The sequence below is a fragment of the Strigops habroptila genome, chromosome 9 (genome assembly GCF_004027225.2).
Source record: "Strigops habroptila isolate Jane chromosome 9, bStrHab1.2.pri, whole genome shotgun sequence".
In the NCBI taxonomy this organism is placed as follows: domain Eukaryota; kingdom Metazoa; phylum Chordata; class Aves; order Psittaciformes; family Psittacidae; genus Strigops; species Strigops habroptila.
The window spans coordinates 12,777,287-12,790,328 of record NC_044285.2 but is presented as its reverse complement, the minus strand read 5'-3'; the positions used below and the strand labels follow the sequence as shown (position 1 = coordinate 12,790,328).

The following is a 13,042-nucleotide window of genomic DNA, read 5'->3' as shown; positions in this document are numbered from 1 at the left end:
CAGTGAAAAAGCAGTGTGTTTCCATACAGCAAATTTGTTGTTTAAGAGGTATCTGGGAGGTTTTTATGTGAAATTACAGTATGTTACATCCCTATAGAATGAGTCCCTTTCTAAGCAGATGGCTTGTTCCTGAGAAGGTTACGAATGGAAAGCAAGTAACCTCATGTAAGGAATCAGTCTCCCAGCAGAGGCCTGAACTAAGAGGATTACAGGGTCAAAATTCCAGCAGATGGAGAAAGGTTTTATCTGCACATTAAAGAGGCACAGGAACTCTTAGATAACAATTTAATTATAGAAAAAACCCCACAACAGTTTCTCAGGCACTCAGATTTCTGAGTTGATATTTTTCACTTTGTTTTCATACTTGCAAATATCGACACTGCAGTCAGCTGCTCATCAGAATATATTAGCACAGAGCTCCGTCCTACCGCAGCTAGAACACTTCCTGTACCTTCCAGGCAGGAGAAATTGAGGTACAGTACTTTGACAAGCTATTATCCTAATTAAAGATGACAAACCCAAGATGTCCAGGTTGAAAGCTGCATCTCAAAGCACCAGAGAATGTCACAAGAGGAAAATGCTGACTATGAGGCACTTGCCTTCTACTGTTTTTAAAGAGGCATTAAGCTAGTTCTGTTTTCTTTCTGTTACCTTATTTAAGTCACATCCAAACTCCGTAGGACTGTGTGGAAAGACAGTTAAAAAAGCAACACAGATAACATCTGAATGCTCTCTCACCAACGAGGAAAACTACATATGGGATATTTCATCTTGGAAAGAAAGCATGGAAAAGTTCAGGTATTTCTTGTAGCCTTTCCCCGCTTTACAACTGGTGTATCATCAAATAAGGTGTTTAGAAATAGTGTAAAAGCAGCAATGATTCTGTCCAGAACATTCACCTCCAGCGACTTCCCAGCTAAACAAACCTATTTATACAACCAAGCAGGAACAGCAGGAAATAGCACCATAAGGATTATAAGAGATTATGAGCCACTATTATTAGGATGTATTTTTGCATTATGGTTCATTTCACCTTTTAAAGGAGAGTTTCATCTCTGCTGGCAGAAATTTCTTAGTTTTGTTTAAACAAGTGCTTTTACTCTGACATTTACATCACTAGCATGTGCCTATTATTATTGTTATTATTGATAATGCTCAGGCAAGATGCAGATTTTCATTCTGGGCTTCAACGCATGAAAAATAAATGTCTTATTTGATGAGTTAACTATTCTAACTGCAGGAACTTCATACTCAGACATGGTAAGAAATATTTTTAGTCACCAAAATATATCAGGATAGTGATGTACTGTCCACAGTCAACAGGAAATATGGAATATCTAGAAATAAACCAGAATTGTACTGGACACTCATATGTTCTTCCAACCCTTCCATACAGATGGTAAGCTAAATCGCCATACCCTTGTCAGGGAAATTTATCATTTAAGCATTCTGTAAAGATTAGAATGGTTTCTCCTGAAGAACACAGTAAAAATCACTGATTAATTCACTTGGATAATCAATTACTACAGTTCTCCAAACTGAAATGTACTGTGTGAGATAACAAATGGCACTGTGACAATCCCTGGTGCAACAGTTGCTGCAGTAAGAGAAAAAGCTTAAAAAGTAAAAGGAAGTCAAAAAACTTTATTCACATCAGAAACTCAGACTTCAACGGAATTTTCCTTTATCAAAATAACCCCCTTATGGTTACTTACATCTTCGCTGTAAGAGAACTGTACAATATATATATAAATATATATATAAAAAAAAAATTCAGCTTCTGTGCTTCCTTAATATTAATCGTCATCATCTTCCTCTTCATCACTGATCACATATTTCTTATGCTTCTTACTTGCTTTGTCATCATCCTCTGCTTTTCTCTTTCCAGAAGGTTCACCTTCCTAAAGGCAAAAAAAGGACAAAACTCAACACACTTTAAGCCCAAATAGAAGACTCAGAAGAACAACAAAAAGACCTCACGGTCTTTCTTGTAAGAAAAGCAAAATTATTCGTTATAGTTTTCCCATTTTGAGTACTGTGATGCAGGACTGCTTATGGATCAGTACTTTAAGTTCAGTAAACATTTGCTACCAGTATCAAGGCCCAACCAGAGTGGGTCCATAATACATTTGCAGCTCCACTTACGTCAATGGACATGCAACCATATCTTCTTCAAACTGAACTGTGGCATGGAAGTAATTTATGTCATAATCTGGATTAATGAAATATGCAATATCATTCTCAGCAAGTCTTACAAGTATGGGTAATTCCTAGAATTTGCAGGGAATTTTTCAACATGCAGCAGCTTTCCCTTCTGGCAGCCTGTGCAGCTTTGCTCAGTTTTCAGACTATTGACACTTGTGTGCCCTAAGTTAGAGCTACTGAGGCAAAGAAGAAATTGAGTAAGTGGGGAGGCACTTTGTTTGTTCATTAAAAAAAAAATCCCAAACCAGCAACTAAATCACTCTCTGGCATAAAGGAAAAAGACTGATAAGAAACCACTGAGAACTAACATCAGAGTTTACACTCCAAGAAATTTAACAGTTCAGGAGGCTTCAAAGAGCTACTCAAAGTAACTCAAATTATTGAATTAGTTACCTGTTTGCAAGCAATACCATAATGATTTTATAGGCTGGATGACCAATTTTTAGCACCTAAATATTGAGTCAACAGGTTGATTTTTATTCCATGTGCATTTACATGAGCTCAGTTTAAAGCCTCCTTCCAAACAACATTTTAAATCAGATTGCTATGAAAATGTTTAATCAAACTACAAATCACCAGTTATTAATGCAAAACTCATCAATTTTGACATAAAGTACAAGTGGTAACTCCACTATTGTTTAAAAAGAAGAGTATCTTAAAAAATACCTTCAGGTCTAAGCAAGCTCATATCTTTTTCCATTTTTGGGCTTGGGGGTGGGTTTTTTTGGTTGATTTCTTTCTAAAGCAACACATATTACTCAGATTTTAAGAAGCAGCAAAGATTGAGTTGCAGAACTTTAACAAATTATTGGAGTTTCAGAACTCTAATGGTTAAGTTCTTATGTAAAGCATTTTATTCTATATTGAGTTAGCACAGTGAGAATCTAGGAAAGGAATTTGAAGCATGGAAAACAGACATTAGTAGGGGTGGGAATCTCAATGATAGCTTCTTCCTCAAAACAAGCATTCTCTTGTAATCTAGCCAGGCTATTGTTAAATGATTCATCTTCCTGGTTAGCAGAATATGCCCATTAACTACAGTAACAGTAAAACTACTTGCCATGTGTTGATAAAATGCATTAATAGCAGATTGACATTTTCAGTAATGCTAACAAATTATTACCAGGACAAAGATTTGTGCTGTATTGGTGACTGACAGCACATAAAAGTCTGTGTATGAGGAAGTCCGTGTTTCGTGTATGTGCATACGTATTACAAATACCATACTTCCTAAGTGGTGACTGAAAGTAAGCAGTGATGATGCATCCTGGGGTTTTTTCATAACACTGCAGCACCCCTCTGTGGCCTTGATGGGAATATTACCTGTAAGTCAAGTAATTTTAAAATGGAGGCTATTGTTCCTCAAGCAGCAGAGAAATGCTGTTGACTAGACCTGTTCTTATGAGACTGGAACTGCAAAGTCCTGACTTTGCTGTATCATGAACTAGCAGCTATTCAGTTTCTACTAACAAACACTAACAGAGCTCACAAAATTAGTTTTGTCCATGTGCCTCACTATGGCTGTGTCCAGGATTACTGTCATATTTTCTGAATTATTAACATTTCCTCGATGTATAATAAAAAGCCAGAATCTATGTCTAAAAAGAAGAACTAACTTTTACTTCTGTGTCATATTAGGGCAAATAGTCAGTGTACAGTGCAAGAGGAGTAGTCACAGCAGCAAGAACATGCACTCAGAATGCAGCAAACATCCAAGAGGCTCAGAAGACATGACTCCCGAGAAGTTTACAGGAAGCACAGTATAGAAATGCAAGTAAGAGCAAACCTACTCCTTCAAAAATTAAGATTTCTTTAATTATGGAGGTATGTGTCATACTGAAAACGATGTCCTCTATCAGTCATTTAAACACAACTTTGGAATTTCAGCAACTGTGATTACAGAAGTCTGCCATGCATTCATTCACTAGGACACAGAGCAAGCTACACTGCAAAATTACTCTTTTAAGAAAAGGTTTTATTACAGAAACCTCTAAAATTCAAGGATTAGATTTTAGCCACTTCAGCAGCTATTAAAATAGCACACTAGGTATGACTGTAGGAAATCAGCTGAAACAGTAAACAGGACAGGAAGATTAATCAAACTAACAAGCCAATGTAAAAACATCTCTCATACCTACAAGTATACAGGTAGTAATAACAACCTGTTAAGCTAAGGTAGGTTGTATTTATTATTCTGCCACATAAGTGAAGGTGCCTATCAGCAGAGCCAGGTGTGTCCAAAGTGCCACTCCTAAGCCAATCTTGGCTTGAGAGCAATGCAAGCACAGCTGCAACTCGGGGCTGCACTATACCAATCAACAGCAAGATTACAGTAATACAGAACTGGTGACATCTCAAAGAAAGAAAACTCATGGGCTACTAAAACCAAGTAGGCCAAACACCTGACCCAACCCACTGCCCTCTTGAACAGGGCAGTGGGAAGCCAGCGTCAATTGCCATGTGTCACGAATTCCAAAATTGCCTCTTCTTTCAGCTTCCCAAGGTACACAGTAAAAGCCCTATGGCTCTTTGCCACAGAAGCATATTACAATGAGGAGCAAGGGTCAGGAAAACAGACTACACAGGTATAGCTGATATAGGACAGAGTCCATATACCTCCTGGTTTCACTTCTGTCACTGGATGAAGACAGTTAAGTTTTAATCTCAGAAATGTCATCTGTCAGTTTTCAAAAGTGCTATACTGCAGTGCTCTCTCAGAAGTCACATTACTTGAAATGAACTAAGCCTCAAGACGTGATGTGCACAAAGATTCATCTGCTTAAACCCAGCAGTGATAAATTACTAACCAATAAACCACAATTTCAGAAGAGGAAACAGCACTACTGCTGTAGCTAACACTTGACCATGGCCTAACGTTTAGGATAGTACTTGGGTGATGGATAATACTTAGCAGTGGATATTAACTCTTTTCTACTATTGTTTTTTTAAATATTCTGGTTACTAAGAGAAGAAATATGATGTGAAAACGCTTCTGCTATTTACGTAATGAACAGGAGAGCACCATGTAGCTTAGCAGAAAACACTGCACTAGGGTACAGATATTAAGTCTTCTTACTTCTTGCATAATTCTGGTAAACTCATTTTACATAACTCTGCGTAATTTTTTCCATCTTTAAATCAGCAATAACAATAGTGACCTCCTTTGGGAATCACTCAGGTCTATGAACTGATGCAGTATGTAAGAAATTGGTGATTAATTGTCATGGGAAGCACGCCAAGTCAAATACATTAATCAGAGCAGAAATGAAACTACAAAAGTCTCAGCTTTAAGAAACAGATTTAGTGCAGGAAATGTTCCTGACGGAAAATTAGCAGCTTAAGAACAAAATCTTTTTCTTACCTCATCACTAGTAAGTTTCTTTGCCTTGAGTAGTCTTTGTGTTTTATCTTCATCCGAGCCTTCATCACTGTCAGAAGAGTAGATTCTAGCACGTTCCTCTGCAGAGAAAAATTCAAAGACAAATATTTATCTGAAATTGGTGAGGAAGAGGGAATATTAAAAATACTTCTCCTACATTTAGTCCACAGAAAGCTGGCAGAATCTAAGTCCAGAGTAAACAAAATAAACTTACACAAACTCAATTCATGTCTGCTCATGTATCAAATGAACTGGCAAAATACAATTTCAGCAGGACTCTACCAAGAAATTAATCCATCTGAATCACACAGGCCCTACTTACACCCTGTTAAGGTTTATTACCTCTGATGCCACCTTTGTATCTGTTTTTGATAGCTGCTAGACTGATTGCATCATCTCCCTCATCCTCTTCATCATAGCGGTCAGGTTCCAAATAATTTGCACTCAGACCACGCTGATGCTGCTTCTCCCGCATTCTTCGCTGCTGAGATTCTCTGCGAATGGAAGCTCTTAATCTCTCCTCTTCTTTCTGTCCAAAGAAACAAGGAATACATAAAGACTGAGGAAAAAAATCCCCAAACAAAACCAACTGAAGAGGAACTTGTATTCTACTCTACCTTTTGAAATAATGTCACGGCAGTGTAATGACTGGACTGTACTGATTTTTTTCTAATATGTAAGGTTAACCACCCATGGCTAACAACTCTTGTCTGTAACTCCAAAATACACTCTATTTTTCGTAAAGTCATAAAATGTTCAGAAATGTTCAGCTATATGAGGGTTGTGATGTTTTAGATTAAATCAGCAGATAAGAGAGTTCCCTGCCACAATACCTTAATCATTTCTGTCCGCTGCGACTCTGGATCACGACCTGCCATTGGCAGAATACGGATTTTCTGGGTCTTTGAGCACCTATCTGCCAGAGACAGAGTCATCTTCCTGTGAGTGGCACTGTCTGTAGAGTGTGGCCTGTTAAAAAATAGCTACGGGTTAAATACTTCTCCAAGGAACATCAGTCAGACCAGCATACTTAAGATTTCAAAGATTCACCTCCAGTGACGGAGGTGCACCTTATGTGCATTGTAACAGCTACTGGAGACATCAATTCCTCTCTCAACAAAGCATCTGCAGTCCATTACCAGCCTAAATAATCATCGTCACATTTCACGTCAATAGCCCAGGACGTAATCATCATCTTGATAGCAACTGTGCATCAGACAACAGGTTAATTTCAGGGAATATTCCTTCTGATTCAGGTGAGGACTTACACTTAAAAATGCAAATTAAAATATATATTAAAAAATACATGTAGCCTACATATTGCAGTGAATGGCATATTAACCTTTCAAACTGGGACATCTAATTTAGGACAAATCTTAGCGAAATACTGACTTTGGAAAATAGCACATTTTAATTAAACAGTTACACTCCGCAAGTTTAGGAACTAGTATGTCTAATCTTTCTATACTAGTTACAGCACTTAACTGCAAAGGAAGTATAAATGTTTGATATAGAATAGCATGTTTACCTGAAGGTTAATTTTGTCTTGAAAACAGCCTGTCCTTGTAGACCTGTCCCTTGTCTGATAAACAAATGGTTGTGATCTCCCTGTAATGGCGCCTTGTACACGTCAAAGACTTCGTTGCCCAAGTGAAGAGACATGCTTAAAAGAGATTCATATACCAATTATTTGACAAAGCCCCCACAGTCTATTTTTTGCCTCATTTCTAAATGGAGAAAGCCTTTGTGTTTTCTTTTCAAATATAGCCAATAATTATATTTCAATCCAAACTAAAGAGAGCATAAAATTTTCAAAGCACTGAGACTAAAATAATTTCTGCTGTGCAGAACTGATATTGAAGTTTGTTGACCTTCCAATTTTGCAAGCCATAGCATTTCACTGGAAAAACAACTGTATTCCTTCAATAGCACAAAGTCCAAACTAACCTTCCATCTGACCACTTCACTATCCGTGCATTACTTTCTCTGATCTCATTCCCTTCCTCATCTCGTCGCATCCGCCATCGTATTGTGTTTTCTACCTGTGGGGAAAATAAACAGCACACTTTTTCTAACTCATAGTAAGGAAGATTGTGGTAAAATATACTCTGTACAGGTCAAGAATTACAGTTAGAAAGGCTAGGATGCAAAGAAATGAAAGGTATTGCTTTTATAGGTGAAATGCAGCTGTAAAGGTTTTTTTAATTATTACTGAAATGGATCAACTCTCTTCAGTGCTGAACTGGTGCACTTTCATGACCTGAACCAGAACTCAAAACACCATTCTAAAATACCTGAAATAGACTTTGAAGAAATATGTCTAGATGAGTGTAAAAGAAATAAGGAAACTTAACGTTATACCTTGAGTTTTAACCTTGTTCTACCCTCTTCATCAAGCATCTCCTCATCTTCAAATTCATCTTCATAATACTGGGGGTCAAAAGGTCTGCAATAAATTATACAATAGTCTTTATTCTTCTAAAAATTGATCCAGCTGATTCCAGAGTTGTGCAAAATAACAGGTGCTTGAAAGGTTTAAATCATACACTGCACACAATAGTAGGCACTGCAGCTGTGAGACAGCAATTTCTGCAGTAATGACATTTACTGCATTGATCTGACACCACAGGAGGCCTGCCCAAGCATCTTCACCACCATCCATTACAGCCACTTGAACATTCAGACCCTCTAAATGGCTCTAGCTAAAGAAAACAAGTGAGCCTCAGAAAATACTGTTTCCTTAGCATCAGGATAATGAGGTCAGGGTGAAGTCTGGAACAAAATCTATACAATAATGTACAGAGAAAATAAAAAGAAAAATACCATTTTATAAATGTGGTGAATTAGGGATTTTCTAAAAGCACAGTCTTTGTCATTTTTTTAAAATTTGAATCTCAAAACCAACCAAAGGGAAAGGAAGATGAGATTGATTTTCCTCTCTTCCTTCAAAAAAGCTCACGACTGGGCTGGGAGTGAGTGGGGCAAGGCCATTCCCTAGCCTCCTTCCTAATAGTTTCCAGGCTGCTGCAAGGGAGAGAACTGACAAACAGACTCTGTTACTGCACAATCCTATTTTTAGTCCTGTCTGACCCCAAAAGATCCCCAGGATTTCCCTCACTGATTAGAGCCACTAACTGGATTCTTAACAGTTCCCTCCTGAAACAGTCTATAGCATGAAAGCCACGAAGAATGATTTAGCTGCCACATAACAAACCCAATGCTACACCAGCAGCTAACAAGACACCTATTAAACAGTGCAATGAAGCTGCCTAACAAAACACTCAAAAAGATGGCTCTGACAGCACTTTGCTAGAAGTGCTGAAGGTAGAATCTAGGGCCAAACCTTACATCACAAGCAACTCTAATAATTTACTTTGTTTCTCCTTATAAATTCCAGAATTTTTTTTTATCTTGGGTGAGGTAAATAGGAAAATAAGTAACCAGCCCCTTCATAGTTAAATAGCACATTTAGCGTGTACAAATAAAGGCTCATTCTAAAATTGAAAATGATGGTTTTATTACTCAAAAGTGCATTAAGATGCTGTCCATTCGGCTTTTACATATCCGAGAGCCTGAACCTATGTTTAAGATTCAACTGAAATAGGACACGCTTTCAGTTAAATCATATTTTTGTTTGGTTTTTAAAGACAAAAGGTTATTAAATCAAGCTGAAACCAAAGTTCATCAGAAAATTACTCAGCACTTGATTAGGTAACAGCAATATATATTACTATTGACTGATCACAACCAGAAGTGTGCCTCTTAATGTCAACCATTTTAAATATGGCCAACATATTTAACTGTATTACTAAATCAAAAACAATATAGGGAAATACTAAAAAAAAAAAAACCAACTTATCATGTATTTAATGTGCAATTACCTGGGCTCCACACTAAGGAAATTGGGCAGCTTCACAAAATACAAATCATTACCCAAGTCTGTGTTTACTTTTGGTATTTCTACTTCTATTCTAGTCTCTGGAATAGGCTCTTCTTCCTGTTGTTCTTGACTCAGTCCATTCTCATCCTAATGAAAAAAAAGAGAAGAGGAGCATATGGGAAAATACATCTACCTGGCAACTGTTGCTTTAGTAAGCACTTACATTAGCTTAAAGAAATGTCATCCATGTGCAGAGAAAAGAGATCAGGAAGATTTGGGTAAAAGAACTTGAAAGTGTTCAGTGAAAGCAACTCAAGTCAGCATTTTTATATGCTACTTAATGTGATGACAAATACCAGTGTAAACCCAAGAGACCAAAAGACAGTAAGGAAACAGCAAAGCAGCTGACATATGGTTTTCAGCTTAATGCTGTTACTCTTTTTCACTAAAATATTATCATAATCAGTGTTCTACATTTCAGAGTGGAATGGCATGTTAATTACTTCAAAAGTCAACTCTACTCACAATGGGCTGTCCTGGAGTTGGTGGCTTGTCTTCTCCATCACTCCCTGAGGAAATGTCATCTGCACCTCCAAATAGGTCCATGACATCTGCATGCTCTTGAGCAGAAAAATTGCTATTTTAAAATACACATGTATGTGTACACACACCCCTACATGCAAGCACACTTACAGGAAAATAAAATTAACACATCCTTCACTTTTATTGCCACTTAAAATCACCTACAAAGGTTAAAAATTACAAATGTTTACAAAGCACATGCTATTCTCTTATCCAGAACACCAGTTTTCCTCTGTATTTTTAAGCTAATGATTCAAGGTATGTTTTCCTGGAGAGACTCTATCAAGTAAGAGAATCTAGCTGAAAAATGGCAACAGAAGAATTAAGAGTGTAAGATGATCCTTTACTCACGTAAACAAATCTATATAACCAGCAACTTCATTAACACGTTTTAGCGGTTTTACTTCTCAGCAGAGTCAACACCTCTTTCTCAGCCAGCTAAACATCACAAAACCTCAGGTTCTCTGGGCTGGTTCTGATTAGAGGCACCATTTCTTAACACCACTCAGTAAAAATGTATGAAACAATGTTCACAAAAGAAAAGCTCTGTCTCTCATGGAGGAAACCAAAATACTGATACAGCCAACTAGAGATAATCAGGAGAAATACAGCACGTACTTCCCCACACAGAATTCTTGCTGTGTTGTTTTCTTATTTCCATGGCACTGCAGTTACACCATCTAGCAAGCACTATCAATTTCATCACGTTCTGTAGAAGATGAATGTCACGCTTAAGATGGGGATTAAAGGAACCAAACCCCCACAAAACAATGTCACCATTTACCTTTCTGTCCTTCTGTATCACTGTCCGCTTCTGAATCTGATGCAATGGGTTTCTTTCGCTTCATTCGCAGGACTTCATCTTCACTGTCACTGCCCCTTGCAGACTCTACTGAGGAGCACAATTATTCTCAGCAAATTAAAAATTTTGTTCCACATATTTTTTAATTCCTTTGTATTAATAAGTTGGTTCAGATGAAAAGGAATTTAAAAGTGCTACATAAAAAAAAAAACATTACAAAGATGACTGCAGTCATGTAGCAGAAAAGCTACATGATTAATGCCTTTATAGTGAAGTCTGAATCTTTTCATGCCAATATAAATGAAACAATAGAGATCAAACCAGAAGCAAATCATTACTACTGTATTCCATCCTACCAGATTTGTGCTCTTGGTCCTCCTCATCGGAGTGCTGGGCCCGTTCATCATCGTCAGAGTTCTGTATCTTCTCCTCGTCAGAGTGCTGGGCCCTTTCATCATCATCCGAGTTCTGTATCTTCTCCTCATCAGAGGCCTGCGGCCTCTCCTCATCATCAGAGTTCTGCATTTTCTCCTCATCTGAGTTTTGGAGTCTTTCCTCATCATCAGATACCTGCGGCCTTTCATCTTCATCAGAGTTCTGTGCTTTCTCCTCATCGTCAGAGTTCTGCTGTCTCTCCTCATCATCAGAGTTCTGCTGTCTCTCCTCATCATCTGACTGATCGCTTTTGTCCTCCTTGCCCCACTTCTCATCCTCTGAATGTGCTTTTTCAGAACCATCTCCCTCTGAATGATGACTGCCTTCATCAGACCCATGCCCGCGATCATCATCCTCATCATCATGAGCAGCTTCTGAAGCACTGTGCTGGTCCACGTCTGACTGGTCATTATCTTCATGCTCAGAATGTCCTGAAGCTTCAGAGCGATTGTAGGATCTTTCAGAGTGGTTGTCACTCCCTGTGTGATGGGATGCCCCTTCATCCTCACTATCGTCTCCAAATAACTCTTTATTACTAGGTTTTACTGCCTCTCTGTCATCGTCCTGGTCACTGTCACTTCCAGAAGCATTACTACCAGAGCCAGCATTCTCCTGATCAGAATCAGATTCAGATCCAGAATCGGAATCTGCAAAGCAAACATCACCTTTTAAGAGGTAAAACATCCCTCCAAGGATGTGCGTATGATGCTGGGCTTTGCTTTAAAACAAACAAACAAAAACCCCCAAACCCAGAGAGACAGCCTACAGAGAATGGTAAGAAAGACATATAAAAGTCACGTAAAACAGTAAAATACGATGTCTAATAAAGGCACAGCCAATGAAAGACACAATGAAAAACGATGGGTGCCACATAAAGTTTCAAACCACAAGCTATTATCTAAGACTCTAAAGCTGTAGAAAGAATAAGCAATTACACAAAAGAAAATAAAATGTGAAATATTGATGGTTTAAAATAGATAAACACATATATATCAGATCCTTCAAATGTGAAACTGCCATCATGCCTTTCACCCAAGTCAGCTTTCTGCGGTACCCTGACACGCTCATTACAATGGAGCTACTCTGGAATGCTGAGGCTGGCGGGTGCCGTTTCAAACGGGGAAGAAAAGGAACACTTGCCTTGAAAAGTAATTTACAGAAGCCGACACAAGCATTTTAAAAGCATACAAAGGAGTCAAACCGGGAGGTGCTCCATCCGTTCTGGTTTTCTTTACACGCTGATGACAGCTCTCCAGCGTGGCTGCTGGTGACAGCTCCTCTAGATAGCGAGGGGCAAAGCGGGCACCCGCCGCGCCTGCCCCTCCCCACGCCCGCACGCAGGTCACAGGCGCTACCACATTCGGAAGCGCGCCCTGCTTGTGCTTCCCACCGCGAGCTCCCTCGGCCGCGGCCATGGCAGCACCGCAGCGCGGGCTGGCCGCGTTCCGCCGAGCCCCGCCGGCGCGCAGCGGAGGCCCCGGGCTCGCCGCAGCGGCACGTTACCGGCCGGCCCGCCCGCCCCCCGCGGCGCCCCGCACCTTTCTGCTCGGCCTCCGAGTCCGCGTCGCTGCCGAACAGATCCTCCATGTCCGCCATGGCGGCCCGCGCGCCCGCCGCCACACCGCCGGCGCCGCTCCGTGACGCAAACACCGAGCGACGCGACTACGGAGCGTGGCGCGGAACCGCCGGCTGAGGCAGAGCGGGAGCGGGGAGCACCGCCTCTTAAAGGGGCCGCGCCCCACGGCCGTCACCGGTGGCG

General features: G+C 39.6%; 1 protein-coding gene across 3 annotated transcripts; it reads right to left on the bottom strand.

Moving 5' to 3' along the window:
* Positions 1-261: 261 nt before the first annotated feature.
* Positions 262-12,933, bottom strand: LEO1 (LEO1 homolog, Paf1/RNA polymerase II complex component). Of its 3 annotated transcripts, none has more exons than XM_030496840.1 (12): positions 12,822-12,933; positions 11,205-11,930; positions 10,831-10,938; positions 9,990-10,084; positions 9,466-9,611; positions 7,946-8,030; positions 7,532-7,626; positions 7,113-7,247; positions 6,418-6,553; positions 5,927-6,113; positions 5,567-5,664; positions 262-1,901 (listed from the first exon to the last, which is right to left on the bottom strand). In XM_030496840.1, the coding sequence occupies exons 1-12, from the start codon at positions 12,877-12,879 to the stop codon at positions 1,797-1,799; spliced, it is 1,974 nt and encodes a 657-aa protein (XP_030352700.1). In that variant the 5' UTR covers positions 12,880-12,933; the 3' UTR covers positions 262-1,796. The 3 variants fall into 3 exon arrangements, with proteins under 3 accessions (XP_030352700.1, XP_030352701.1, XP_030352702.1); XM_030496841.1 differs by having other exon boundaries at positions 10,831-10,935; positions 12,822-12,920; XM_030496842.1 differs by having other exon boundaries at positions 1,829-1,897; positions 10,831-10,935; positions 12,822-12,920.
* Between the last annotated feature and the right edge of the window lie 109 nt (positions 12,934-13,042).

Bases quoted from the DNA above. Each gene is read 5' to 3' on its own strand.
- LEO1 (XM_030496840.1), bottom strand. From the start codon at position 12,879: ATGGCGGACATGGAGGATCTGTTCGGCAGCGACGCGGACTCGGAGGCC. The intron at 7,627-7,945 runs GTATAACGTTAA...TTTTCCCCACAG, and splicing joins GAACAAGGTTAAAACTCAAG to GTAGAAAACACAATACGATG. The intron at 6,114-6,417 runs GTATTGTGGCAG...TTCTTTGGACAG, and splicing joins AGCGGACAGAAATGATTAAG to AAAGAAGAGGAGAGATTAAG.